The 27,227-nt window shown below is 37.9% G+C and overlaps 1 protein-coding gene across 12 annotated transcripts in view; it reads left to right on the top strand.

The window, feature by feature from the left end:
- ZDHHC20 (zinc finger DHHC-type palmitoyltransferase 20) overlaps nt 1-27,227 on the top strand; it is an 89,943-nt gene that overhangs the window by 56,677 nt on the left and 6,039 nt on the right. For 3 of the 12 annotated variants that reach the window (XM_036457572.2, XM_036457570.2, XM_036457582.1), the window contains 5 exons: nt 1,660-1,695; nt 3,767-3,899; nt 18,915-19,041; nt 23,820-23,909; nt 25,954-26,069. In XM_036457572.2, coding sequence (XP_036313465.1) covers nt 1,660-1,695; nt 3,767-3,899; nt 18,915-19,041; nt 23,820-23,909; nt 25,954-26,069 — 502 coding nt within the window. Of the gene's footprint in view, nt 1-1,659; nt 1,696-3,766; nt 3,900-18,914; nt 19,042-23,819; nt 23,910-25,336; nt 25,382-25,953; nt 26,076-27,227 lie in introns of those variants that run through there. The other 9 variants (XM_036457583.2, XM_045588534.1, XM_036457579.2 and 6 more) reach the window with 7 other exon arrangements.

Here is a 27,227-nt window from a genome sequence, read left to right as displayed (position 1 = left end):
GGCAGATGAAAGGGGGTAGGGGAGGTAGAAGAGGGTAAAGGGGAGATAATGGTGATGGAAAGAAATTTGACTTAGGGTGGTAAATGATATGTTGTAGAATTGTGCACTTGAAACCTATATAATTTTTTAAGCAATGTGACCTCAATGAGTTCAATAAAAAAAGAAAACAACCATATGCTTGAACAATTCCACTTCTGGAAATATGATCAAAAGAAAAAAATGATTAGAGAGATATCTGTAAGTCTATGTTCATAGTAGCATTATTTATAGTAATGAAGACATGGAAACAATCTAAGTGTCCATCAACAGATGAATGGATAAAGAAGATGATGTATCTATATATAGTGGGATATTATTCAGCTATGAAAAAGGAGGACATTCTGCCACTTAGGACAACATGGATAGAACTTGAAGGCATTTTTATAAATGTAATTAGTCAAAGATTATGATATCACTTATATGTTAACATAAAAAAAATTACCAGCTCATAGATCTAGAGATTGATTGGTGGTTGACAGAAGTAAGGGGTGGGAAATGGGTGAAGTGGGTAGACATAGTAAAAATAAAATAGACCCTGGAGATGTAATGTTCACTATAGTGACTACAGTTAATAAGGATATTTGAAAGTTGCTGACAGTAGATCTAAAAATTCTCATCACAAGAAAAAAATTGTAACCATGGGAAGTAATGGATATTAACTAGACTTATTTTAGTGATATTTCACATCAAATCATGTTGTGTACCTGACACTAATAAAATGTTATGTCGGTTTTATCTCAACTAAGAAAAATAAAAGTGTTCAGGATAGACCTAAGTAAGAAATAATATTTGAGCAAAGACTTAAAGACAGTTTGGGGATATCTGCTAGTACAGCATTTCAAATAGAGGATAATATCTGAAATTAGGAGTGTCCCAGCCATGTTTGAGCAGGAGAAAGGAATCTAGCGAGGTGGTGAACAAGAGTGAAATTAGTGGGAAGTCCCGGATATGGGCCCAAAAAATAAAGAGGCTTGGGAAGTGTTGTAAGGATCACAGCTTCTACTCAGTGAAATGGAAACAGCCATGATGTGAAGAAACACTGATTGCTGTGCTGACACTAAAACAGAGAGGGGCAAGTGACAGCTGCTTAAAAGGCTGTTTCAATAACAAGGGGATGAGAAATTGTCCCATCTGGATCTAAAAACTGCTAATTAGAAGTGTGTGTGGGTTTTTTTTAAAAACTACTTGCTAAAATTTTTTATATGCTTTTATTGATTTCAGAGAGAGTAAGGGAGAGGGAAAGATAGATTAATGATGAGAAAACCATTGATCAGCTGCCTCTGAATGCTCCACACTGGGGAGTGAGCCCAAATGTGACCTGTTTCATAGGTCGACACTCAACCACTGAGTCACACCGGCTGGCCTATTTGTTAAAAATTTTTAATTTTATTATATCTCAAATACAAATCTGTTTTAAACACAATGGAAAAGTATGTATTTAAAATGTACCTGAAATGTGAAGAGCTAAATGTTGTCTGTTTTGTGTTTTTTGAGAAAATGTCAATGATTTTTTAGAGAGTAACATCTTAGTGTTCCTTCAAAACAAAACTGTAACAGTAGTATTCAGGAAAATGTTGTTTAAAAATTGGTTTCTTAATACATTGTCTTTATTTGTACAAGCTTTGCCACAGGAAATCTACACAGAGTTGTCCAAAGGTAAAACACATTACTGCCATGACATTTTTATCATCTTTATGATGTTTGTAGTGAATATATACATAAATATATAATATTTATTTGCTTTACAAGAAGGGAGATAGAATCACTTGATTTTTTTTTTTTAAATTTATTGATTGATTTTAAAGAGTGGAAGGGGAGAGAGACATCAATTTGTTGTTCCACTTATTTAAGTATTCATTGGTTGCTGCTTTTTTTTTTTTTCCCCACTGGTTCCTTCTTGTATGTACCTGACCATGGATGCTCTAACCAACTGAGCTACCCAGCCAGGACCACTAGATGTTTTAAAGGTATTGTGGTTGCCCTAGTGGGTGTGGCTCAGTTGGTTGGATTGCTGCCTGTACACCAAAAGGTGGCAGGTTCAATTCTCGGTCAGGGCACATACCCAGATTGTAGGTCCTATCTCTGGTTGGAGCATGTGTAAGAGACAATTGATCAATGTTTCATACTCTTTCTCTCTCTCACTTCCTCTCTCTAAAATTAATAAAAATACAAGGTATTGTGGTTACTGTTGAAGAGATGATGAACAATAGAGTTATGTAATGCTGAAGACCTTTCTTTTAGCCTGTAAATAGTGTTTAAGTCAGATAGCACCACCTTGTGTAGTAGCTTTCATGTTTACACAGTTTTAAAAGATTCCTCCTTAGCCTAAAATGGTTTGGCTCAGTGGATAGAGCGTCAGCCTGCAGACTGAAAGGTCCCAGGTTCGATTCCAGTCAAGGGCATGTACTTTGGTTGCGGGCACATCCCCAGTAGGGGTTGTGCAGGAGGCAGCTGATTGATGTTTCTAACTCTCCCTCTCCCTTCCTCTCTGTAAAAAATCAATAAAATATATTTAAAAAATAAGTAAATAAATAAAAGATTCCTTCTTATCTTATCACTAGATACTAATTTCTTCTAAGTTAATACTTTGCTTCTGTTAAAATGAACATAGCCACCCTAACTGGTTTGACTCAATGGATAGAGTGTCGGCCTACGGACTCAAGGGTCCCAGGCTCGATTCCAGTCAAGGGTTTGTACCTTGATTTTGGGCACATTCCCAGTAGGGAGTGTGTAGGAGGCAGCTGATCGATGTTTCTCTCTCATCATTGTTTCTAACTCTCTATCCCTCTCCCTTCCTCTCTGTAAAAATCAAAATATATTTAAAAACCAACAACTCTTAGCTTTAAAAAAAATAAATAAAATAATAAAATGAACATTGCCATAAGAATGGGTAACCAATAAACTGTTTTATTTCCCTCATAATTTGTGTTAAATTTAAATTCATTTACCAAAATTGCTAACTACCAAAAAAGACTCTGTAGGAATGGAGCAAGGATTAGAGAGATAGCAATGGAAACAGCTGATATTTGTATTGGTGTTCCAAGAATAGAGATTAGAAAAGTTCAAAAATAAATATATCATAATTAATTTCTGGTAAGCATTATATATTATTAAAATTAGAAGATAATTTAGCATTGATGTGAAAACTGTCCTATATCTTGGATGTTGGAGGAAAGGTTTTCACTTATGCAGAAAGCACAAAATAAAAGCGTTGGGTAAAGAATCCATCTTTTTATTTATTGCTGAAAGTATTGCTATTTTTTAATTGTTTAAAAGCAATTTTGTAAATAGCTCTGATTTTATGTAAGCAAGCTTCTTTGATAATACCAATTTTTTGCTTTCAAAAATATTATTTTTGGACATATCTAATTTGTTTTGTTACTCTTCATATCTGGCAAATTTTTATTGTAAAACCACATAAGAGTACATCCTAGACATTGACTATCTTTATTTTTTATTTTTTTATTTATTAAATATATTTTATTGATTCTTTACAGAGTGGAAGGAAGAGAGATAGTTAGAAACATCAATGAGAGAGAAACATCGATCAGCTGCCTCCTGCACACCCTCTACTGGGGATGTGCCTGCAACCAAGGCACATGCCCTTGACTGGAATCAAACCTGGAACTCTTCAGTCCGCAGGCTGATGCTCTATCCACTAAGCCAAACCAGTTAGGGCTAGACGTTGACTATTATTAGAATTAATACTTCTTTTCTCTTTTCTCAGAATGAACTCACAGATACACGTGCCAAATTCCATGTACTTTTTCTTTTCTTTGTGTCTACAATGTTCTTCATCAGCGTCTTATCACTCTTCAGCTATCACTGCTGGCTAGTTGGAAAAAATAGAACAACAATAGGTAAGTAGGTCAAAATAAGTCATAATGATTTAGGGAAATGACCATAAGTAAATATGAAATCTAGAGAAGGGCAATAGATGATAAAGAAGTGTAAAATAATTATATGTGAAAACTCACCATGACTGGACAGGAACAATGGGTATATGTAAATGTAAAGGTTCATTCTTTTAAAGAAGGTTGAAGAAGTTAGATTGACTTTTACATATTTTTTCAGTAGCTCATCCAAATATATAAAAACCCTGGGTCCAGCACAACTGGAGGCTCCACCAACCGGAAGTCAGCCCTGCAGTCAGCAGGCCTAGTGACTGACCCAGCACGGACTGCTGAGGGGGCTGCGAATCAGACCCAGAGAAAGGCCTGAAGAGAGAAGAAGGGTCTGATCCGTAGCCTCTGTGGCAACTGTTGATCAGCACTTGACTCTCTCTTTCTCTCCAGGCCTGGCTAGCAGCTGCTCCTCCATTTCTCTCCAGGCCTCCACCGGCACTGCTGGTCAGCCCCACCTTTCTGATCAGGCCCTGTTGATAGGCCCAGTGATGCTAACTGGCATAGAAACCTACCAATCAGAACCAAATCTGGGTGAATTGTGAGGAGTCAATGGCTGCTTAGGAGGCAGAGCTTTTAATGCTGATTGGCATAGGAATGAACCAATCAGAACCAAATTGGCTGGCAGAGGAGGGCAGTTGGGGGTGAGATCAGACTGGCAGGGGAGGGCAGTTAGGAGGATCAGGCAGACAAAAGCAGTTGGGGACAAGATCAGACTAGCAGGGGAGGGTAGTTGGGGGGGGACCAGGCTTGCAGGGGAGGACAGTTAGAGTCAATCAGGCCAGCAGGGGAGGGCAGTTGGGGGCAATAGGGCCAGCAGGGGGGCAGTCAGATGTTAATCAGGCCAACGGGAGAGGTTAGGGGCAATCAGGCAGGCAGGCAGGCAAGCATTTAGTAGCCAGCAGTCCCAGATTGTGAGAGATGTCCGACTGCCCCCGGGGGTCCCAGATTAGAGAGGGTGCAGGCTGGGCTGAGGGACACACACTCCTCCACCTCAGTGCACGTATTATATTTCATGCTTCTAGTTGTATGTAAAAGTAAAGAACAAGCCATATTTTATAAGTGTTAATACAAACTACTTCCTGGGAGATTAAAAATGGTGGTGAAGTAGTGGATATTACACCAACCTGCTCCCAGGACCAAACTGGAATTACAACTAAAATAATAAATGAAAAAAATTCTGAATAATCAACTAAAGACTATCTTGAGAGAAGCCTGATAATCAAGGATGAAAAGTGGGAGACCATATAGAGACCTGGTAGGAAGGACAGAGGCACAAAAAGGCTGGCTGGGCTCCCATAGATAGCAGCTGAAATTCTAGAGAGAGATCTTAGCTATGGGTGGTTGCCACTGAGAAATCTGGAGTCTAAATCCCAAGCTGGATCCCACAGCAGAGAGCAACAGAACTGAGAAAAGTACCCACATAACATCTGACTGTGAAAATCAGATTTGGTGTCTGCCAGGGAAAGACAGCTGGAAATGCAAGCACCCTCTCAAAAGACCCACGCACAAAATTTCGTTTGCAGCCACTCACCTTGGGCTCCAACACGGGGAGGGCAGAGTGGACTGGAGCTGTGTGACTAGGAACCAGGGTTGGGGTTTCTGGACTTCTGCTCAGATGGCAGATACCCCGGTTTCCTGTGCTGGGTCATTTCCTCACCTTGTGGAGGTCATCTTTGTCAGACAGACTTTGGCTATCCGGGCAATTTTTGTCTGGGAAAGAAGATAGTTGATCCACCCTAGTGGAAAGCCCCTTGCCCACCATGTGAAATTTCTGCAGCCCATTAAAAGACAGAATAACAATTAGCCTCTAGGTAGAAGCAATTGTCCACCTGTTGGCAAACCTTGCATTGCACCTGTGGATGATTGATTATCTGAGGGCTACTCAAGAATAAATCCAATCAGTCTGTAGAGAGTGGCATTCTCTGGAGGCCTTGAGTCTTTGCTAGATCTAATTAATTAGAAACAGCATTTGACACTGTCTTGCACTTGAGATTGGTTGTTGTAGCAGATCTACCTAGTACATAGTTACAAATCCAAATAGGCAGCCAAAATGAGAAACACCGCCCCCCCAAATGAAAGAAGAGATTTCTCCAAAGAAGAGCTAAATAAATTGGAGATAAGAAATGTATCTGATATAGAGTTCAGATGTTCAACAGCATAAGAAAAGATACAGTAACTACAAAGAATGACAGAATTAATAAAGAACATGGAAAGGAATACACAACAGAATAGGAGAAGCAGAGCATCGGGTCAATGAATTAATAGGGTAGAAAAAAAAATTACATAGAGAACCAAAAAGAAAAACAATTACAAAACTGGAGGACAGCTTAAAGGAGCTGTGGACAACATGAAATTTAATATTTGCATAATATGTGTGTCAGAAGAAGAGAGTGAGCAAGGCATAGAAAATGTGCTTGAAGAAATAAGGGCAGAAAACTTCCCTAACCTGGTAAAGGAAAAAGTTACTCAAGTTCAGGAGGCACAGAGAGTTCTAAAGAAGAACTCAAACAGCCCCACATCCAGACACATCATAATTAAAATTCCCAAAAAAAGAGAGGAAAGAGAGAGAGAGAGAGAGAGAGACAATATCTTAGAGGCAACAAGAGAAAAGAAATTTGTTGCCTACAAAGGAGCTCCCATAAAGTTGTCAGATAATTTTTCAGAAATTCCATTGGCCAGAATGGAGAGGCATGAAGTATTAAGGTAATAATAAGCAAGGATCTGAAACAATTAAGATTGCTATATTCAGCAAGGTTATCATTCAAAATAGATGGTGAAATAAAGAGATTCCATGACAAAAAAAAAAAAAAAAAGGCTAAAGGAGTTTATCACCACCAACCCAGCATTGCAGGAAATGCTAAAGAGACTGTTATAATGAGCAGAAATAGGGGGAAATAGAAACCTAGGCATACAGAATTAAAATGGCAATAAATAAGTATCTATCAATAATATCCTTAAATGTAAATGAATTAAATGCTCCAATCAAGAGACATAAGGGTACTGAATGGATAAAAAACATGACCCAATTATATGTTACCTACAAGAGACCCCCCTCAGAACATAAGATATAAACTGAGAATGAAGGGATAGAAAAAAATTTTACATGCAAATGGAAACAAAACAAACAAACAAAAATACCACCAAAACCGGTTTAGCTCAGTAGTAGAGCATCGGTCTGCTGACTAAAAGGTCTCAGGTTCAATTCCGGTCAGGGGCATATACGTTGGTTGCGGGCACATCCTCGGTACGTGGTGTGCAAGAGGCAGCTGGTCAATGTTTCTCTTTCATCGACGTTTCTAGCTCTCTATCTCTCTTCCTCTCTGTAAAAAATCAATAAAATATATTTTTAAAAAAAAAATACCTGGGGTAGAAATACTCATACCTGACAAAATAGACTTCAAATTGAAGGCCATCACAAGAGACAATAAAGGTTACTACATAATATTAAAGATAATGATCCAACAACAGGATCATTGGTAAACATATATGCACCCAATATAGGAGCACCTAAATATATATATATATATATATATATATATATATATATATATATATATATATATATACTTCTAGAGGACTTTCAGGGAGAGGTCAATCAACAGCAATACATTCATAGTAGGGGACTTTTCACACTCCGCTTACTTCACTGGACAGCTCTTCAAAATAATAAAAAATTTACAAAGAAACAGGGACTCTAAAATACACTCGATCAGTTGGATTTAATTGACATTTATAGAACATTTCATCCTAAAGCTAAAGAATATACATTCTTCTCAAGTGCACATGGGTTATTCACAGTAGACCACATGTTAGGACACAAAACAAGTCTACAAGTTCAGGAAGAATGAAATCATATAAGGCATATTCTCAGATCACAATGGATTGAAATTAGAAATCAACTATAGTAACAACACTCCAACACCTGGAGGCTAAATAGCATGTTATTAAATAATGAATGGATTACCAATGAGATCAAGATAAAAATTAAAAACTTACTGGAAGCCAATGAAAATGAACACACTACAGCCCATAATCTTTGGGAAACATCAGAAGCAGTCTTTAGAGGGAAGTTCATAGCAGTACAGCCCTACCTCAGAAAACAAGAACAATTAATAATAAATTAACCTTAAAACTTAAAGAATTTTAGAAAGATTACAATAAGAAAAGCTCAGAGTAAGTAGAAGGAAGGAAATAATAAAGATCAGAGCAGAAATAAAGGATATAAGAGACTAAAACAAAAGCAATATAAAAAGTCTGAGCCCCAACTGACTTGGCTCCAGTGGATAGGGCATCAGCCTGCAGACTGAAGGGTCCCCAGTTTGATTCTGGCCAGGGGCACATGCCTGGGTTGTGGGCTTGATCCCCAGTTGGCAGTGCAGAAAGCAGCCCATCTATGATTTTCATCATTGATGTTTCAATCTCTCTTTCCTCCCTTCCTCTCTGAAATCAATAAAGAAATACATTAAGCCCGACTGATTTGGCTCAGTGGATAGAGGGTTGGCCTGCATACTCAAGGGTCCCAGGTTCGATTCCAGTCAAGGGCATGTACCTTGGTTGCATGTACATCCCTAGTAGGAGATGTGCAGGAGGCAGGTGATCAATGTTTCTCTCTCATCGATGTTTCTAACTCTTTATCCCTCTCCCTTCCTCTCTGCCAAACATCAATAAAAAACATTTAAAAAGAAATATATATATTAAAAAAGAGTCAGTGAAAGCAAGAGCTGGTTCTTTGAAAGGATAAAAAAGATTGATGAACCATTAACTAGATTCGTCAAGAAACAAAGAGAGGAACCAAATAAATGAAATCAAAACAAAAGTGGAGAAGTAACCACTGACAGCACAGAAATACAAAGATGGCAAGAATATACTATGAACAACTATATGCCAACAAGCTGGAAAACATGGATGAAATGGACAAATTCCTAGAGAAATACATTCTCAAAACTGAATCAGAAAACCTGAATAGGCCAATAACAACTGAGGAAATAGAAGCATAATAATAATAAAATAATAATAATAATAATAGTAACTCACAGCAAACAAGAGCCCTGGTCCAGATGACTTCACAGAGGAATTTTTACTAAACATTCCAAGAAGAACTAACACCTATACACAAACTATTCCCAAAATCCAAGTGGAAGGTACTCTTCCAAGGTCTTTTATTGAGTCCAGCATTATCCTATTCCAAAACCAGTTAAACACACTACAGAGAAAAAGGATTACAGGCCAATACCCCTGACAAATACAGATGCTAAAATCCTCAACAACATATTAGCAAATCAGATCCAGCAATATATTAAAAAGGTTCTGCACCAATATATTAAAAAGTAGTCACACTTGGGATTTATTCCAGGATATACATAGAACTGGTACAATATTTGCAAATCAATAAACATAATAAATCGCATAAACAAATGGGAAGGCAAAAAATTACATTATCATATCCATAGATATAGAAATGGCATTTGAAAAAATCCAAAAATTATTTTTGATAAAATCATATCACAACATATTAAATGCCATATATGACAAACCTACAGCCATCAACATACTCTGGGCAAAAACTAAAACCATTTCCCCTAAGAACAGGAACAAGATAGGGATGCTCACTTCCGCCATTCCTGTTCAACATAGACTGTGAGTCCTAGACACAGTGATCGGACAAGGAGTTGTGAAAGGCATCCCAGTTGGAAATGAGAAATTAAAACTCACTATTTTCTGATTACATGATTTGTACAAGTAAAACTCTAAAGACTCCACAAAAAAAACTACTAGATTTAATAAATGAATTTGGCAGTGGAGCAGGATACAGAATCAATACCCTAAAATGAATGTCTTTTTTATTTATTTATTTTTTTTAATATATTTTATTGATTTTATACAGAGAGGAAGGGAGAGAGATAGAGAGTTAGAAACATCAATGAGAGAGAGTCATCGATCAGCTGCCTCCTGCACACCCCCCACTGGGGATATGCCCGCAACCAAGGTACATGCCCTTGACCGGAATCGAACCCGGGACCCTTCAGTCCCCAAGCCGACGCTCTATCCATTGAGCCAAACCAGTCCCGGCATGAATGTCTTTTTTAAATACCAATAATGAATTCTCAGAAACGGAAACTAAATAAACCTATTTACCATTGCAACAAAAATATTAAGATACTTAGGAATAAACTTAACCAAGGAAGTAAAAGATTTGTACTTTGAAAACTATAGGACATTGAAAGAAGAGGTAGAGGAAGGTAAAAACAAATGGAAGAATAAACCATGTTCATGGATTGGTAAAATTAACATAATTAAAATGTCCATACCACCCAAAGCAGTCTACACATTCAGTGCAAACCCTAATAAAATACTAACAGTAGCCCTAGCCGGTTTGATTCAGTGGATAGAGTGTCGGCCTGTGAACTGAAAGGTCCCAGGTTTGATTCTGGTCAAGGGCATATGCCCAGGTTGTGGGCTAGATCCCTAGGGGGGACTTGTAGGAGGCAGCCGATCCATGATTCTCTCTCATGGATGTTTCTATCTCTCTCTCCCTCTTCCTTCCTCTGTGAAATCAATAAAATATATTTTAAAAATAAATAAATAGATAAATAAATATTAACAGCATATTTCACAGATCTAAAACAAATACTCCATAAGTTTATATGGAACCAAAAAAGACCCCAAATAGACACAGCATTCTTGAGAAAGACAAACAAAGTTGGATGAATCACAATACCAGGTATCATGTTATACTACAAAGCCATTGTAATCAAAACAGACTGATACTGTCACAAGAACAGGCATATAGATCAATGGAACAGAATAGAGACCCCAGAAATCAATCCAAGCCATTACACTCAATATTTGACAAAGGAGGCACGATTATACAGTGAAGGTAAAGATAGTCTCTTTAATAAATGGTGTTGGGGAATTTGGACAGATACATACATAAAAATGAAAATAGACCACCATACACAAGAATAAAGTCAAAATGGACTTAATGTCATTTACGTCAAAATGACTTAAATTTGACTTAAGTCATTTAAGTCAAAATGACTTAAATGTAAGCCAGGAAACCATAAAAATTCTAGAAGACACCATAGGCAGCAAAATCTCAGACATATCTCATAGCCTTATGTTTACAGATACATCTCCTAGGGCCAAGGGAACTAAGAATATAAACAAATGGGACAGCACCAAAATAAGTAACTTCTGCATAGCAAAATAAGTTATCAACAAAACCAAAAGGGAACCCACTCTATGAGAGAACATATTTGGCAGTGATATATCTAATTTAGGGTTAATATCCAAAATATATAAGGAACTCATACAACTTAACAGAAAGAAGATAAATAATCCAATTAAAAAATGGGCAAAAGACCTAGACACTTCTCCAAGCGAACATACAGATGGGCATAAGACATGAAAAAATGCTCAAATTAATTGATCATCAGAGAGGCAAATTAAAATGTCAATAAGGTATCACCTCACACCTGTCAGAATGCCTACCATCAACAAATGAGAAATGTTGGTGAGGATGTGGAGAAAAGGGAACCCTAGTAGTCTGCTGGTGGGAATGCAGACTGGTGCATCCATTATGGAAAACAGTATGGAGTTTCTTAAAAATATTAAATAAAGAACTGCCATTTGAACCAGTGATCCCACTTCTAGGAATATATCCTAAGAAACCCTAAACACCAATTATAAAAAATGTATGCACCCCCATGTCCATAGCAGCACAATTTAAAATAGCTAAGATCTGGAAATAGCCTCAGTGCCCATCAGTACTATATGAGTGGATAAAAAAAGCAGTGATATATTTACACCATAGAATACTATGCAGCATTAAAAAAGAAGGATCTATTACCTTTGAGACAGCATGGAGGGACCTGGAGAGTATTATGCTAAGAGAAATAAGCCATTCAGAGAACAAGTATCACATATGTGTCTGCTAGGTAAATTAGAAGGAGATAGATTTTAATAGAGAAAGATGAAGATATTTTAGAAAGCCTTTTAGATTCTTTCATTTTTGGATCATTTTAAACTTGTTTCCAACTACGTCTTGTAAGCCTTACATTGTAAGAAATGACATGCTTCCAGAGTAAAGGATTTCTGTTCCATTCCTACCTCAATTCACTCTTCACTGTTGAGTACTTCAGTTCTGTTGTGCCTTCATCTATGTAAACAAACTTCCTTTTATCCATTAATTAATTTTTTACCCTCTTCATAGAATATCCTACCATTTTCTTACCTTTAATGAGAAATGACAAAATGTATCCTACATGCAGAGGCTAGCCACAACAGCTAAGACCTTCCACAACAGCTAAAAACCTAGAGATTTTACATAGAAAAATAGTTTTCTTCTTTTGAAACTGATAAATCTGATATTGTGAGCCTTTTTTCCCATCCGGCATCATTTATTCACAGCTAAATAGTAGCTTTAAATGGGTTGCAAATAGTAATTTGCCACAGTTCCCACCCAGCCCAGGTCATTAATTTCCCACCAAACCAGTGTGGATATTTGAGAGGCCAGTGATTTCTTGGAAACTTATAGTTTCCTTCAGTCTTTTTCAAACTTTTTGGCCAGTGAGTACAGTAAGAAATGCATTATTTATACTAATAAAAGAGAAACATGCAAATTGACCATCACTCCGCTACACCTACCAGCCAGTCAGGACTGAGTATGCAAATTAACCCAACAAAGATGGTGGCGGCCATGGATCTGGAGCAGGCAGGAGGCTTTGATTGCCCCCGGTGATGGCCAGTGATTACAGTAAGAAATGCATTATCTACACTAATAAAAAATTACCCTAGCACAGCATTTCCTTATAGTCTCACCCTCCACAACCCTGCCCCTAGATCTTAGCTGGTTCTCCACTGCTTCTTCCGAATTGTTGTCTTTCTGTCCTTTGAAAGTAAGGACATATCACCTCTACTGCCCTTTGGAATATCACCTCTACTCTTCTTCATAACTGTCATCTTCTACTGCCCTTTGGAATATCACCTCTACTCTTCTTCATAACTGTCATCTACATATCTTTATATTATTCCCCCACAGTAAGAGTTTCTGTATTCAAACTACAATCATCCCAAACAGGTAGGCTAGTCCCTTTGAATTTGATGGCCGGTAATTTTATAACTTAACACTGAACTTTTTCATTGCTTAGAACTGAAGAGCCCCTGAAATTTTCAACTTAAATTTCCATTCTCTGACCACAGTCTTTGTCCTTTTAGCTCTTTCTCTTATATACTTTTAATTCTTTTTGTAGATTACCGAGTCTTCTGTTTTCCAGCACTTTTCTTTCAAGTGCTTCTCTCCCTTCTGGTTCCATTTTCCATTCTTTTCCATTCTAGATCCTGCCCTTAGGCTTTCTTCCATAATTCATTTGCTAATCTGTGACCTGGACCTCCAGCTGTCTATTTTATCTACCTGTGAATCAGGGTTGTAGAAAGCTGGTAAAGGCAATTTCACTCACATAGAGATTGTTACAACTACAGATTTAAAGTCTCAACCCCTCACTTAGGCCCTCACCTCTATTTGGGAATAATGTAGTGTTTCTGATCAGGTTGATCATCTTACATTACCTACAACAGTTATTCCAGATTTTCACCATTCTCCCTAATTTTCTTACTCAAATTGTGAGCTCTTCATAGAATTAGAAGTTGTCACAAGTAAATTCTTATCTTCTTATCTTTATAACCTCACACAAACATTTCTACTTTCAAATCCATCACAGTTATCCTTCTTCTAACTTCTGAGGATAAGATATGTCTTTTCTAGTATCTAAGGCTATTCTTTAGAACTCTTCTAGAACCAATCCCATTTCTTCTAGAATAGTCTTCCATCTATTTTTACATTACTTTTCAAAATTACCAGCCTTTCCCAATCAAACTCTCCCTGGCTTACCCTTAGCTTATAAAACATGCTGAAGTGCAAGCTATTTTTCAATTAAAAAATACATTTATTTGGTGAAAATTAAGTCAATTTCTAACCCTCAAGCTATATCACTTTACAACCAAGCTTAAAAGAATGACTTTTAGCCAAAACCGGTTTGGCTCAGTGGATAGAGTGTCGGCCTGCGGACTGAAAGGCCCCAGGTTCGATTCCGGTCAAGGGCATGGACCTTGGTTGCGGGCACATCCCAGTAGGGGGCGTACAAGAGGCAGCTGATCGATGTTTCTCTCTCATCGATGTTTCTAACTCTCTATCTCTCTCTCTTCCTCTCTGTAAAAACTCAATAAAATATATATTTAAAAAAAAAAATGAATGGCTTTTAGACCTGACTGGTGTGGCTCAGTTGATTGAATATTATCCCATGCACCAAAAAGTCACAGGTTTGATTCCCTGTAAGAGCATATGCCTGGGTTAGGCAGCTGATCAGTGTTTCTCTCTCCCTCTGCCTTCCTCTCTTTCTAAAATCAATAAAAACATACACACACACACACACACACACACACACACACATACATCTATATATTTAAAGAGTAGTCTTTAATAACTATCTGCTTTCTTATCTTTTATTCCTTGGTTAAGATCATTCTCAAGTATCACCTCCTCCAGCCTAAACCGGTTTGGCTCAGTGGTAGAGGATCTGTCTGCGGACTGAAAGGTCCCAGGTTCGATTCCGGTCAGGGGCATGTACATTGGTTGCGGGCACATCCCCGGTAGGGGGTGTGCAAGAGGCAGCTGGTCGATGTTTCTCTCTGATTGACGTTTCTAGCTCTATCTCTCTCTCCCTTCCTCTCTGTAAAAAATCAATAAAATATATTTTAAAAAAAAGAAAGTATCACCTTCATATTTAACCCTCCTCTACCACACCCTCAGTACACACATATCTCTATCAGATTGTAATTTTGTTAGACTTTGGGTTCTTAGATAAATTATATCTAATTTATCTTTGAATCCCAAACACCTGGTAATGTTCCATCAAGCATATAGTAGGAAATGTATAAATAATGAATGAGCAAAGTTGCAAGAGTAGGCATATTAAAAAAGGGAGCATTTTGAGATGTTGCTTCTTGGCATGTCACCAATTTAGTTTAAACAAACTCATAAATATATTTTAAAAAGAAAAGTAAGATATATTGAACATATTTTAACAGATTTTTAATAATAATTATTTTGGCATTTTTATAAGGGTGATGAAGTATTCAGAGGTGATATTTTCTTCTGAAATACATTTTAGAAATTTATCTTTTTATTATAAACTAGAGGGCCATGGAGGGATGCGGGAGGTTGGCCAGCCAGGGAGGGGCCATGGGAGGGTTCCTGGGCATGTCCAGCCCTTCTCCCTCAGTCCCAATTGGCCAGACCCCAGCAGTAAGCTCACCTACCCATCTGCCCCCTGGTGGTCAGTGCACATTATAGTAACTGGTTGACCGGTCGACTTCCCTGGTGGTCAGTGCATGTCAGTGAGCACTTGAGCAGTCTTAATATATCATTAGCGTATTATGCTTTGATTGGTTGAATGGCCAACTGGGAAACAGACACTTAGCATATTAGACTTGTATTATTTAGGTTTTTATTATATAGGATACATTATTTATTTTAAATTCTATTTATAGCTGTTTATTAAGATTTTCTCTCTTGCCGAAACTGTTTTGGCTTAGTGGATAAAGCATCAGCCTGAGGACTCAAAGGTCCCAGGTTCGATTCCGGTCAAGGGCATGGACCTTGGTTGCGGGCATATCCCCAGTAGAGGGTGCACAGGAAGTGGCTGGTCGATGTTTCTCTCTCATCAATGTTTCTAACTCTCTGTGCCTCTCCTTTCCTTTCTGTAAAAAAATCAATAAAATATATATATATATATTTTAAAGATTTTCTCTCTTAAATTGTATTGATTTTTAGAGAAAGGAAGGTTGAGAAAGAGAGAGAGAAACATTGATTGGTTGCCTCCTGCATATGCCTCTACCAGGGATTGAACCCACCATCTTTTGGTGCACAGGTCAATGCTCCAACCGGCTTAGCCACAACACCAAGGCTGTGTTTATAGTTTTTTTGTTTTGTTTTGTTTTGTTTTTTAATAATAAATCTTTCTTGTTCAGCTTATTATAGGTGTTTCTCTTTCCCCCCTCCTTCCCCATAGCTCCCCTCCACCCGATTCCCAACTCCACCCCATACCCTTACCCCTGCCCCTGTCTTCATCCATAGGTGTAAGATTTTTGTCCAATCTTTTCCCACACCCTTCAGACCTCCTTTCCCCTGAGAATTATTAGTCCAATCGCTTTCTATGTCCCTGATTCTATTATGTTCACCAGTCCATTTTGTTCTTCAGATTTTTTATTCACTTGATTTTTAGAGGTAGGTATGTGTATGTATTTGATGCCTTTTTGTTGTTAATAATTTTTACCTTTACCTTTTTCTTTTTTAAAAAATATATATATTTTATTGATTTTTTTTTTACAGAGACGAAGAGAGAGGGATAGAGAGTTAGAAACATCGATGAGAGAGAGACATCGATCAGCTGCCTCTTGCACACCCCCGCTGGGATGTGCCTAGGTTGTAACCAAGGTACATGCCCCCGATTGGAATCGAACCTGGGACCCTGGGACTCTTCAGTCCACAGGCCAAAGCTCTATCCACTGAGCCAAACCGGTCAGGGCCCTTTACCTTTTTCTTATTCTTCCTCTTCTTAAAGAATACCCTTCAGCATTTCATGTAATTCTGATTTGGTGTTGATGAACTCCTTTAACTTTTTCTTGTCTGTGAAGCTCTTTATCTGACCTTCAATTCTGAATGATAGCTTTGCTGGGTAGAGTAATCTTGGTTGTAGGTTCTTGTTGTTCATCATTTTGAATATTTCTTGCCATTCTCTTCTGGCCTGCATAGTTTCTTTCTTTTTTTTCTTTTTTTTTAATAAGTTTTTATTGTTCATATTATTACAAATGTTCCTTCCCCCCCCCCCCCCCTCCATTGCTCTCCTCCACCAGGTTCCCACCCCACCCTCTGCCCTTTCCCCTCTCCCCATTGTCCTCATCCATATGGCCTGCATAGTTTCTGTTGAGAAATCAACTGACAGTCATATGGGTACTCCCTTGTAGGTAACTAGCTGTTTTTCTCTTGCTGCTTGTAAGATTCTCTCTTTGTATTTTGTCCTTGGCATTTTAATTATGATGTGTCTTGGTGTGGTCCTCTTTGGATTCCTCTTGTTTGGGGTTCTGTGCACTTCCTGAACTTGTAAGTCTGTTTCTTTCACCAGGTAGGGAAAGTTTTCTGTCATTATTTCTTTCAATATGTCTTCAGTATCCTGCTCTCTCTCTTCTTCTGGCACCCCAAAAATCCAGATGTTGGTACGGTTTAAGCTAGGGGTGTCGAACTCAATCAGAGAAGGGGCCAAAATCTAAAATCCAGCCTAAATTGCGGGCCGAATGGTTTACTGAACAGTCATAAACTGTCATTGTGATGGAAACGCAGCGGAGTGCAGTGATGACAGCGCGGTGCGGGCCACATTGCAAGGCCTAGCGGGACGGATTTGGCCCTCGGGCCTTGTGTTTGACACATGTGGTTTAAGCTATCCCGGAGACTTCTCACACTATCCTCACACTTTTGGATTCTTCTTTCTTTCTGCCTCTCTGGTTGGGTGATTTTTTCTTCCTTATATTCCAGATCTTTGGTTTGATTCTTGGGGTACGTTGATCTATAGTTGAGTTTCTGTATATTCTTTATTTCAGACATTGTATGCTTAATTTCTGACTGGTCCTTTTCCATTTTTTTGGTATTCTCATTAAGGTCCTTAAAGATCTCACAAAGCTTCTTGGAGGTCTCATCAAGTTTCTCAAAGGTTTTTAGAAGATTCTTGAGTAACCTTATAAATGTGATTCTGAACTCTGTGTCGTCCAGTAGTTTAATTTCCTCCATCTCTCCCATTCGTGACATGTTTCTGTGTCTCCTCATTTTGGCTGCCTCCTTGTGTTGATGGAGTGGCTTTGTGTGATAGGTGACTTATTGTGGGCCAAGTGCAAAATCTTGGTGTAATTAAGCCTTGATTGCTGTTGGTACACTGGGAGGAATTGATCTCCAGGCCAATTGTCTGTGAGAACCGCTCTGTCTATATAGGAAGAACTGCTGTGCTGGAGACACACCTTGTTTCAGTGGGGCTTTGGTGCTCACTGAGTGCCTCTCCCGAATGTGTCACTTATGGGTGTGAGTGGTTGAAATTGACCACCAGGAACACTGGCTTCTGGATCTCCAATGGGATTCAGTTCAGCTACTGTCTGAAGCCACCCTGCAGGAGCTACAGTGAGAACTACAATTTTGTCCTCTTTGCTTGGAACTTGGCAGTTTTGTTGCTGGAGCTGCATTTTATATATGGTTAAGCTGCCACAATACAGGCCATTTATATGCAAAAGCAGCTGTGTGGTGCCTGGGCGGGTCTGTAGAATGTGTGGGTGGGACTTCAGGGCAGGGTCTCAGGGTGGGGCGGGTCCTCAGGACCTCAGTAGGTTGGGGCGTGGCTAACAGTGAAGTCTGCGTTTCCAAGTCCCCACATTTCCAAGTCCCCCCCTTCCCTGCAATACAGCGCAGTAAACACTGATTGCTGTGTGGGCCTCTGCAGGAAAGTCACCCTCACTTTCAGACCCAATGGCCTACAGACCAGCTTCTCCCTGTAGGCATCTGGGTCCCCCATGTGACCCAGAAACTGGATTTCAAAATGATCGGAGTTTGTTTCCCTTCTGGTTAAAAAAAAAAAAAAAGCCATGCGCCCAGTCACCCGCCACCAGCCCAATTCGCGTGCCTCTGTATCTAGGCTCCTCAGCTTTTCCACGCTTGCGCTTCCCTTCGTTCAGCCAGCCTTCCCGTGATTTGGGGTGATAGATATCCTTTGTATTAGTTTTAATTTTTAAATTGTTGTGCGAGGTGGCAGACCAGTTGTTTACCTACGCCATCATCTTGGTTTCTTGTTTAAAGATAAAACAAAAACTGGTACTTTGGTTCCTACTATGATTTTAAGTAGATTAACTCATTTTTTTTATGTATGTCTATAACAGAATCATTTAGTGCACCCACATTTTCATATGGACCTGATGGAAATGGTTTCTCTCTTGGATACAGTAAAAACTGGAGACAAGTCTTTGGCGATGAAAAGAAATACTGGCTACTTCCAATATTTTCAAGGTAATTTATAAAATACAGGTTTCAGAAGTTATGAAAATTATAGTTAAATGTCTTAAGGTTCAGAAACTACAATATATAATTCTTAGCCTTAAGAAAGAAAACCCAGAATAACTTGAGTCTATAAAATATTTTCTTTTTATGTTTTTTATTAACAAGGGTAAAAGAGAGTTTGGGCATATATTTGAATGGAAAAGTTGAAAAAGATGATTCATAAAAAATAAGAATTAATACCCTTTTTCCTTCAAAGTGAAAATAAGTTGAAAGTATATAAATAATGAATGAGAGAAGTTGCAAGAGTAAGTATATTAAAAAAGAGGGAGCATTTTGAGATCTTGCTTCCTCGCATGTCACCAGTTTGGTTTCGCACTGGGAAGGGAGGGAAGGCAGAAAGGCGGCTCTAGCTGGAGTGAAGGTGGTGCCGGCAGCCATGGGAGGGAAGGCCCATTCGTGCACGAATCTTCGTGCATCGGGCCTCTAGTATTAAATAAATAGACAAATAAGTAAACAATTTTTTAAAAGAAAAGTAAGCTATATTAAACATATTTTAGTAGATTTTCAATAATATTAAATAATTACTTTGACATTTTTATAAGGGTGATGAAATGTTCAAAGGTGATATTTTTAGCCATATCTTCAAACATTCTATTACAGGTTATATATTCTGTTTTATCTTAAATCATTGAAGACCCAAAACAATATAATTTTTACTCAATTATAAATGAGAATATGTTTGAGATATTATATAGTTTCCTTTTCTTCCAAATTCATAGCCATCCTAGGCTACTTATATATAAAAGTCATTATAGAAGAGGAAAAATATTTGATAATTCAAGTGATATATTTGTGAGTGTTGTGGATTTTTATTTTTCTTAACTGTATTGCTTATTTTTTGTGAAAATGACTTACTTTGTCTTATTTAGGAAAAAAAATTAATTTAATTTTTTACAGAGAGGAAGGGAGAGGGATAGAATTAGAAACATCAATGAGAGCGAAACATCAATCAGCTGCCTCTTGCACACCTCCTACTGGGGATGTACCCACAACCAAGGTCCATGCCCTTGACTGGAATTGAACCTGGCACCTTTGAGTCTGCAGACTGACGCTCTATCCACTGAGCCAAACTGGTTAGGGTTTGTCTTCATTTTTGAAAGACATTTTTGCTTGGCATAGAATTCTACATGTTGCTTCATTGTCTTCTAGAAATTTGCGGTCACTATTCTTTTTTTTTTTTTTAATGAATATATACTGTGTCTTTATTTTCTCCAGCTGCTTTTAAGATTTTTTATTTGTAAATAGTTTCATGAAATTGGGTTTTATTGTCCCTTGGTATAATTTTCTTTGTGTTCTTGGGCTTAGGATTGATTGAGCTTCCCAGGTCTATGATTTTAGAACTTTTATCAGATTTGGAAATATTTCAACTATTTCTTCTGACATCCTTCTTTCCTCATTACTACAGGGACTCCAATTACATTTATTCACTCAACGAAGTTTATTGATGCACTGTACATTTCCACAGCTTATTGATGCACTGTACATTTTTTTTGTGTAGTCTTTTTTCTGTGTGTCTTTGAGTAATCTTATTGCTGTATTTTCAAGAGCCAATCTCTTCTGTATACTTTATATTTTGTCTTCTGTATTGCAAGGTTTTTCCACTGTAGTTGGAACACAGACTTTTTTTTAAGGTTATTTTTTCTAAAACAGATTTTAATATTAAGGGTTTTGTTTTCTTTAAAAATGTGACTTGAGCCGAGACCGGTTTGGCTCAGTGGATAGAGCATCGGCTTGGGGACTGAAGGGACCCGGGTTCGATTCCGGTCAAGGGCATGTGCCTTGGTTGCGGGCATATCCCCGGTGGGGGGTGTGCAGGAGGCAGCTGATCGATGACTCTCTCTCATCGATGTTTCTAGCTTTCTATCTCTCTCCCTTCCTCTCTGTACAAAATCAATAAAATATATTTTTTTAAAAAAATGTGACTTGATGGCCCTGGTTAGTTCATTGTCTCGATAAACCAATTTTGTGGATTTGATCCCCAGTCAGAGCACATACAAGAATCAACCAATGGCCCTAGCCAGTTTGGCTCAGTGGATAGAGCATTGGCCATGAACTAAAGGGTCCTGGGTTTGATTCCGATCAAGGACACATACTTCAGATGCAGTCTTGATTCTCGGCCCTGATGGGGTGGGTGTGGGAGGCAAACAATCAATGTGTCTCTCACATTGATGTTTCTCTCTTGGTGTCTCTTCCCCTCCTTTCCACTCTTTCTAAAAAAATCAGTGGAGCTGAAACCAGTTTGGCTCAGAGGATAGAGCATCTGTCTATGGACTGAAAGGTCCCAGGTTCGATTCAGGTCTAGGGCACGAACATTGGTTGGTTGCACATCCCCAGTAGGGGGTGTGTAGGAGCCAGCTGGTCGATGTTTATCTCGCGTTGGTTTTCTAGCTCTCTATCCTTCTCCTTTCCTCTCTGTAAAAAATCAATAAAATGTATATATTTTAAAAAATCAATGGAAAAAGTACTCTCAGGGAGAGGATCAACCAAAAAAGAGAAGAAAAAAAGAATCAACCAATGAATACATAAATAAGTGAAACAACAGATCAATGTTTCTCTGTCTCAAAAACAATTTAAAAATATATATATATATTTTATTGATTTTTTACAGAGAGGAGGAGAGAGGGATAGAGAGCTAGAAACGTCGATGAGAGAGAAACATCGACCAGCTGCCTCTTGCACACCCCCTACTGGGGATGTGCCCGCAACCAATGTACATGCCCTTGACTGGAATCGAACCTGGGACCTTTCAGTCTGCAGACCAACGCTCTACCACTGAGCCAAACTGGTTTCGGCATCAAAAACATTGTTTTGTTTTGTTTTGCTTTGTTTTTTGTTAATGTTCCATTATCTTATGGCTTGGGAACAAAAATGAGCTCCACTCTTACCTTTATTGCACTGTTTGTAAATTTCCCTCTGGCTACTTTGAAAATTTTATCTTTATCACTGTTTTAGGCAGTAGAATGGTTTTCTTTGTGTTTATCCACTCTGGAATTCATTAGGCCTTTTAAAAATATATTGCATTGATTTTTTTACAGAGAGGAAGGGAGAGGGATAGAGAGTTAGAAACATTGATAAGAGACATCAATCAGCTGACTCCTGCACACCTCCTATTGGGGATGTGCCTGCAACCAAGGTACATGCCCTTGACCAGAATTAAACCTGATACTTTTCAGTCTGCAGGCTGACGCTCTATCCATTGAGCCAAACCGGTTAGGGCCATTAGGCCTTTTAAATCTGACTTTACAGTATTCATCAAATTTGAATAATTTTCATCATATGTCTTCAGTTGTTTTTGCTGCCTGCTCTTCCTCTTCCCATACCCTCTCCCCACTACCTTTCAGATACTGGTACTTGATAAATATACCTACGTTAAATTCTTTGATTGTGACTCACAGGCCATTGCTCTTCTGCCCCTCTCTTTCCCTCTCCCATCTTTTTTCTTTGCTTTAGTTTGAATAGCTCCTATTGCTATGTTTGTCAGTTCATGATCTTTTCTTCTGTAATGTTTACTCAACTGTAAATCTAATCCAGTGAATTTTTCATTTCAGGTATTTTTCAGCTCTAGAAGTTCAATTTGGTTCTTTTTATTTCTTACATTTTCATTTCTCACTTTTCCTGAAGTTTAAAGTCTTTGTTTCGACTTCTTTTTTATTGACTGTTTTTTTTTCTTGTGCATACATTTTCTTGCTACTTTTCACATTAGTAATTTTTTATTGGATGAGTGACACTTTGAATTCTGAGTGTTTAAATTTTGTCTCCCTTTAAAGAATGTTGAGTTTTGTTGGTAGACAGTTTTTTCTTTTTTTCTTTTTTTTTCTTTTTGTAGAGAGTTATCATCAATACAGTTTCTTGTGCTTCAGCTTCTGCATCTCTCCCTTTTCCTCAGCTCTGATAGATTCAAGCTGCCTTAACCTTAGAAAGCCCTATCTCTGTCACCTCAGTTCAGTGAGACCACCTTGCTCTGTGTCCCCTCCTGGCAAAGGCCGGAACTCGGTCAGTTTTCTTTCACAAAGCACAGTTCTATAATGTTTTGAAAATTGTATTGTATATACTATTCAGTTTTCTGATTGTTTAAGACTGAAAGATCAGGTTTTATAGTTAATCCATCATGGCTGGAAGTGAAAGTTCTTGTTATACACAATTTTGTTGTTTTTAGAATGTGAAAGTAAGCATAGCTGCATTTTTTAGATTGTAAACGTTTTGAGGGCAGAGATTTCCTTCTCTCTCATCAACTGCCAGACCCTTAGCACTTAAAATAGTACCTGGAATATCATAGGCATTCAGTAAATATTGGTTTAATGAATGTTGTCAAATGAATATGTGTGAAACTTATACCTTGACTTTTAATTTGAGCTTTTATGATGTCTTAAAGGATTTTGAAAATCAGGTCAGTTACCTAAATATTTGAATACTTGTGTTTGAAGTATCCTAATCTTCATAGGTATCATAATTTTAATAGTCATGGAAGATATTTTTTTATTAAAGTATAGTTGACATACAATATTATGAAAGATACTCTTTTTAAATTCATGTAAGTTATAAAAGAAAAAGGCTGCGTTTTTTTTCTGTGGAGGTTAATCACCCTCTTAATTAGAAATATTAGGAAATTTTCTTTGAAATGACAGGTTATTTCCTTATACCATGTCTCTGAAAAATGGGAGTTAAACTTACAACATTGTTTTAACTTAATATGTTTTAAAATATTACTGATATTTTTTATTATGCAGTTTGGGTGATGGTTGCAGTTTTCCAACTCGCCTTGTGGGAATGGATCCAGAACAAGCTTCTGTTACAAACCAAAATGAATATGCCAGAAGGTGTGCTTCTTGTCATTATGTTTTTCAGTATTCTTATAAAACAAAATAGATCTATGTGTGATACAAACATATCTTATAGATAGAGTAGTAATTTAGTAAGCCAGCATACATAGCAAAAGAGAACATATATTTAAATAATTTTAATATATTTTTAATTATTTTTTTTAATCCTGAACTTATTATTGATTTTAGCAAGAGAAGAAAGGAAAGTGAGAGATAAAAACTATGTGAAAGAGAATCATCTATTGGTTGCCTGCTGTACATACCCCAATAGGTGTTCGAACCCAAAACCTGAGTATGGGCTCTGACTGGGAATCAAACCCACAGCCTTTCGATGTACAGGATGACACCACAACCAACTTAGCCACACAGACCAGGGCTAAAGTTTAACTTAGGGTTAATCACATATATCTCCTCATATATTATATTGTTATATAATATATATGCTTAATATGTTTAGGATAATAATACTTTTTATCATCCAAACCAGAATACTTTTCAAAGTGAAAAAGGGAATGTTTACTCTTACTAGTTGAACCAGAATAATCACATATTACTGGAAATGTCTGGGCAAACTATGCTGCATTTTCCTAGAAACTAAGACATTCTTTTGAGATTAGATTAAATTGGTATATGTAAGTGTTTTTCTTCAAAGAAATTAGTCATTGCTCTATTCACCATTTAATTTTATAAACAGATTTTAACTGTAGTGTGAAAATGAGATTGAAAATTAAAAAAATACAAATATAAAATTTCATTCATTCATTTATAGGATAGTTTCTCAGTATTTGCATGGCAAGCAAACTGATCCATACATTCAGGGTAATGAATTTGAAATGAAATTTTAAAGAAGATAAAGAGACTTTTGGCCCTGACCAGGTAGCTCAGTAGTTTAGAACGTCATCATGATACCAAAGGTTGTGGGTTTGATCTCTGGTCTGGGCACATAAAAGAAGCAACCAATAAATGTATAAATAAGTGGAACAACAAATCAGTATTTTTCTTTCCAAAATCAATTTTAAAAAGAGAGAGATTCTGTCAAAGTGAAATATAATAGTTGGAACTTACTACAGAAATTAATGGCGGAGGAGAAGAGATTATTAATTACAAGTTTGCATATTAATATCAAAAGCATGTAGGCCTTAGAACTTTAGGCCTTAGCTAAGACCTTAGACCTCCAACATTTATAATGGGTCTAAAATCATTTAAACTGTCTGAGCTTCAGTTTCCAGCTCTATATCTACCTCCAGTTTTTGCAAAGGTTGAAATAATATACATACAGCACCTAGCACAAGTATCTGGCCCGTAGTAGTATATAACATATTAGTTCCCTTTTCCTTCTTTTGTTCCTCCATTCCCTCTCTTCCTAATCTGTTAGCTAGAAAAATAAGTCTGTGCTAAATCACTTAATCATTTTTTCCCCTTAGATCTAAACTGCAGAGATAGAAAGCAGAAAACTTGAGAGATGACAGGTAATTTTTTTTCCTGGCCACACACCTGTCCTAATGCTACCTTATGGCTCTTGATTAACACGTTAAAAATGTTTCAGGTTGGCCTCTGAAGCTTTTTTCTTTCACCTAATTGTTTTCATTGGTAGTTAGAGTACAGATTCTTGGGTCTAGCGAACCATTTGATGAGGGGGTGGGCATATTTTTCTTTTGAAGATAGAGTTGTTGTTTTTTTCAGAGTGCTGAGATCTTATGATTTGGCCTCATATGTTTAGGAGAAGGAATACTAATTTGCTGCTTATTAATTATTATTTTTTAATTTTTATTAATTTCAGAGAGGAAGGAAGAAGAAGAGAGAGAGAGAAATGTCAGTGGTGAGAAAGAATCATTGATCTGCTGCCTCTTGTACGCCCCCCTCCTCCCACCTCCACCGGAGACTGAGTCCTCAACCTGGGCACATGCTCTGACCAGGAATTGAATTGTGATCTCCTGGTTCATAGGTCAATGCACAGCCACTCAGTCATACTAGCCAGGCTAATTTAGTATTCTTAATTGAGCATTAAACTATTTTCTAAATTGTTTTCTCTTCTTTTCAGTATTGGCTCAAATCAACCTTTTCCTATCAAACCACTTAGTGAATCAAAAAATCGATTGCTGGACAGTGACTCTCAATGGACAGAGAATGGATCTGAAGAAGATACCATCAGATCAGGTAATAGTTGTCATCTGAAAAAAACACTTTATCTAGTTAAAATAAATTCACCAGATTGAATTAATGTATAAAAATCTTAAAATACTAAAATACATGAAATTTTTAAATAAAACATCTCTCTCTCTCTCTCTCTCTCTATCTCTCTCTCTCACACACACACACACACACACATACACACACAGTGTGTGTTAGTGTTTATTGGTAGATTTTATAGAGAAGGGGGTTCAGTGAGGAAGTGTAGTGGCTGCTGCTGTGTCTTGTTCTGTTCACAGAAAGGTTGTTGTTGGGTTTTTCTTACCCAGCCATGTATTTCTTTAACTCAGGTATAGAAAGTTCATTTGGCACAATTCTGAATAAATCTTAAACAAGGTGAGTTTTGGTCAAGATGGCAGCATAGGTAAATGTGGTACTCAGAATCTCCCACAACCACATCAAAATTATAATTACAATACCAAATAACCATTATTCAGAGCACCTGAAATCTAGCTGAACAGAAGTCCTACAACTAGGGACATATTAGAAGAAGTCACATCAAGACTGGTAGGAAAGGTGGGGTTGTGGAATGGGCTGGTCGGCTGGTCCCATACTCACGGATGGCGGTTAAAAGTTGGAAGAGAGATCTCAGCTGCAGAGGTCCCCCTAAGGAGTGATGGTCCCAGCCCCACATAAGAGCCCCCAGCCCAGGGTTCCAGTGCCAAGAGGAGCAGTCCCATAACTTTTCTATCTGCTAAAACCAGCGGGAATTGTCGCTAAGTGAGGCTGAGGTACCCAGGTGTTCCTCTAAAAGGATTTAGTCAGACTCACTTTCTCTGAACCCCAGTTTTGGAGCAGCAACTCAAAAGATGTCATATGGGGCCATAAAGGGAGGGACTGAATTGTCTGACTGCAGGGTAAGTTTTGAGGCGCAACTTTCTCCCAGACAGAAGTGCCAGCAGAGGTCATTGTTCCTTTTCTAAGCTCTCCTCCAACAAAACCCCCAGGTGGACACCATATCAGTCCCATCAACACTAGCTAACACTGTTGGCCTCACCCTGGTGATTTGCTGAGACCCCCAGTTCCACCTTTCCATTGCAAGCCCACCAAACCCCTTTCCAGCGGCTTTTCCATATTCTGGCTTATGCTTCGGACATTTCTAAAATCTCTCAAGCAGCAGCTGGC

This window comes from Pipistrellus kuhlii, unplaced genomic scaffold (genome assembly GCF_014108245.1).
Source record: "Pipistrellus kuhlii isolate mPipKuh1 unplaced genomic scaffold, mPipKuh1.p scaffold_m20_p_3, whole genome shotgun sequence".
NCBI classification, from domain to species: domain Eukaryota; kingdom Metazoa; phylum Chordata; class Mammalia; order Chiroptera; family Vespertilionidae; genus Pipistrellus; species Pipistrellus kuhlii.
This window is presented reverse-complemented; position numbering and strand designations above follow the sequence as displayed.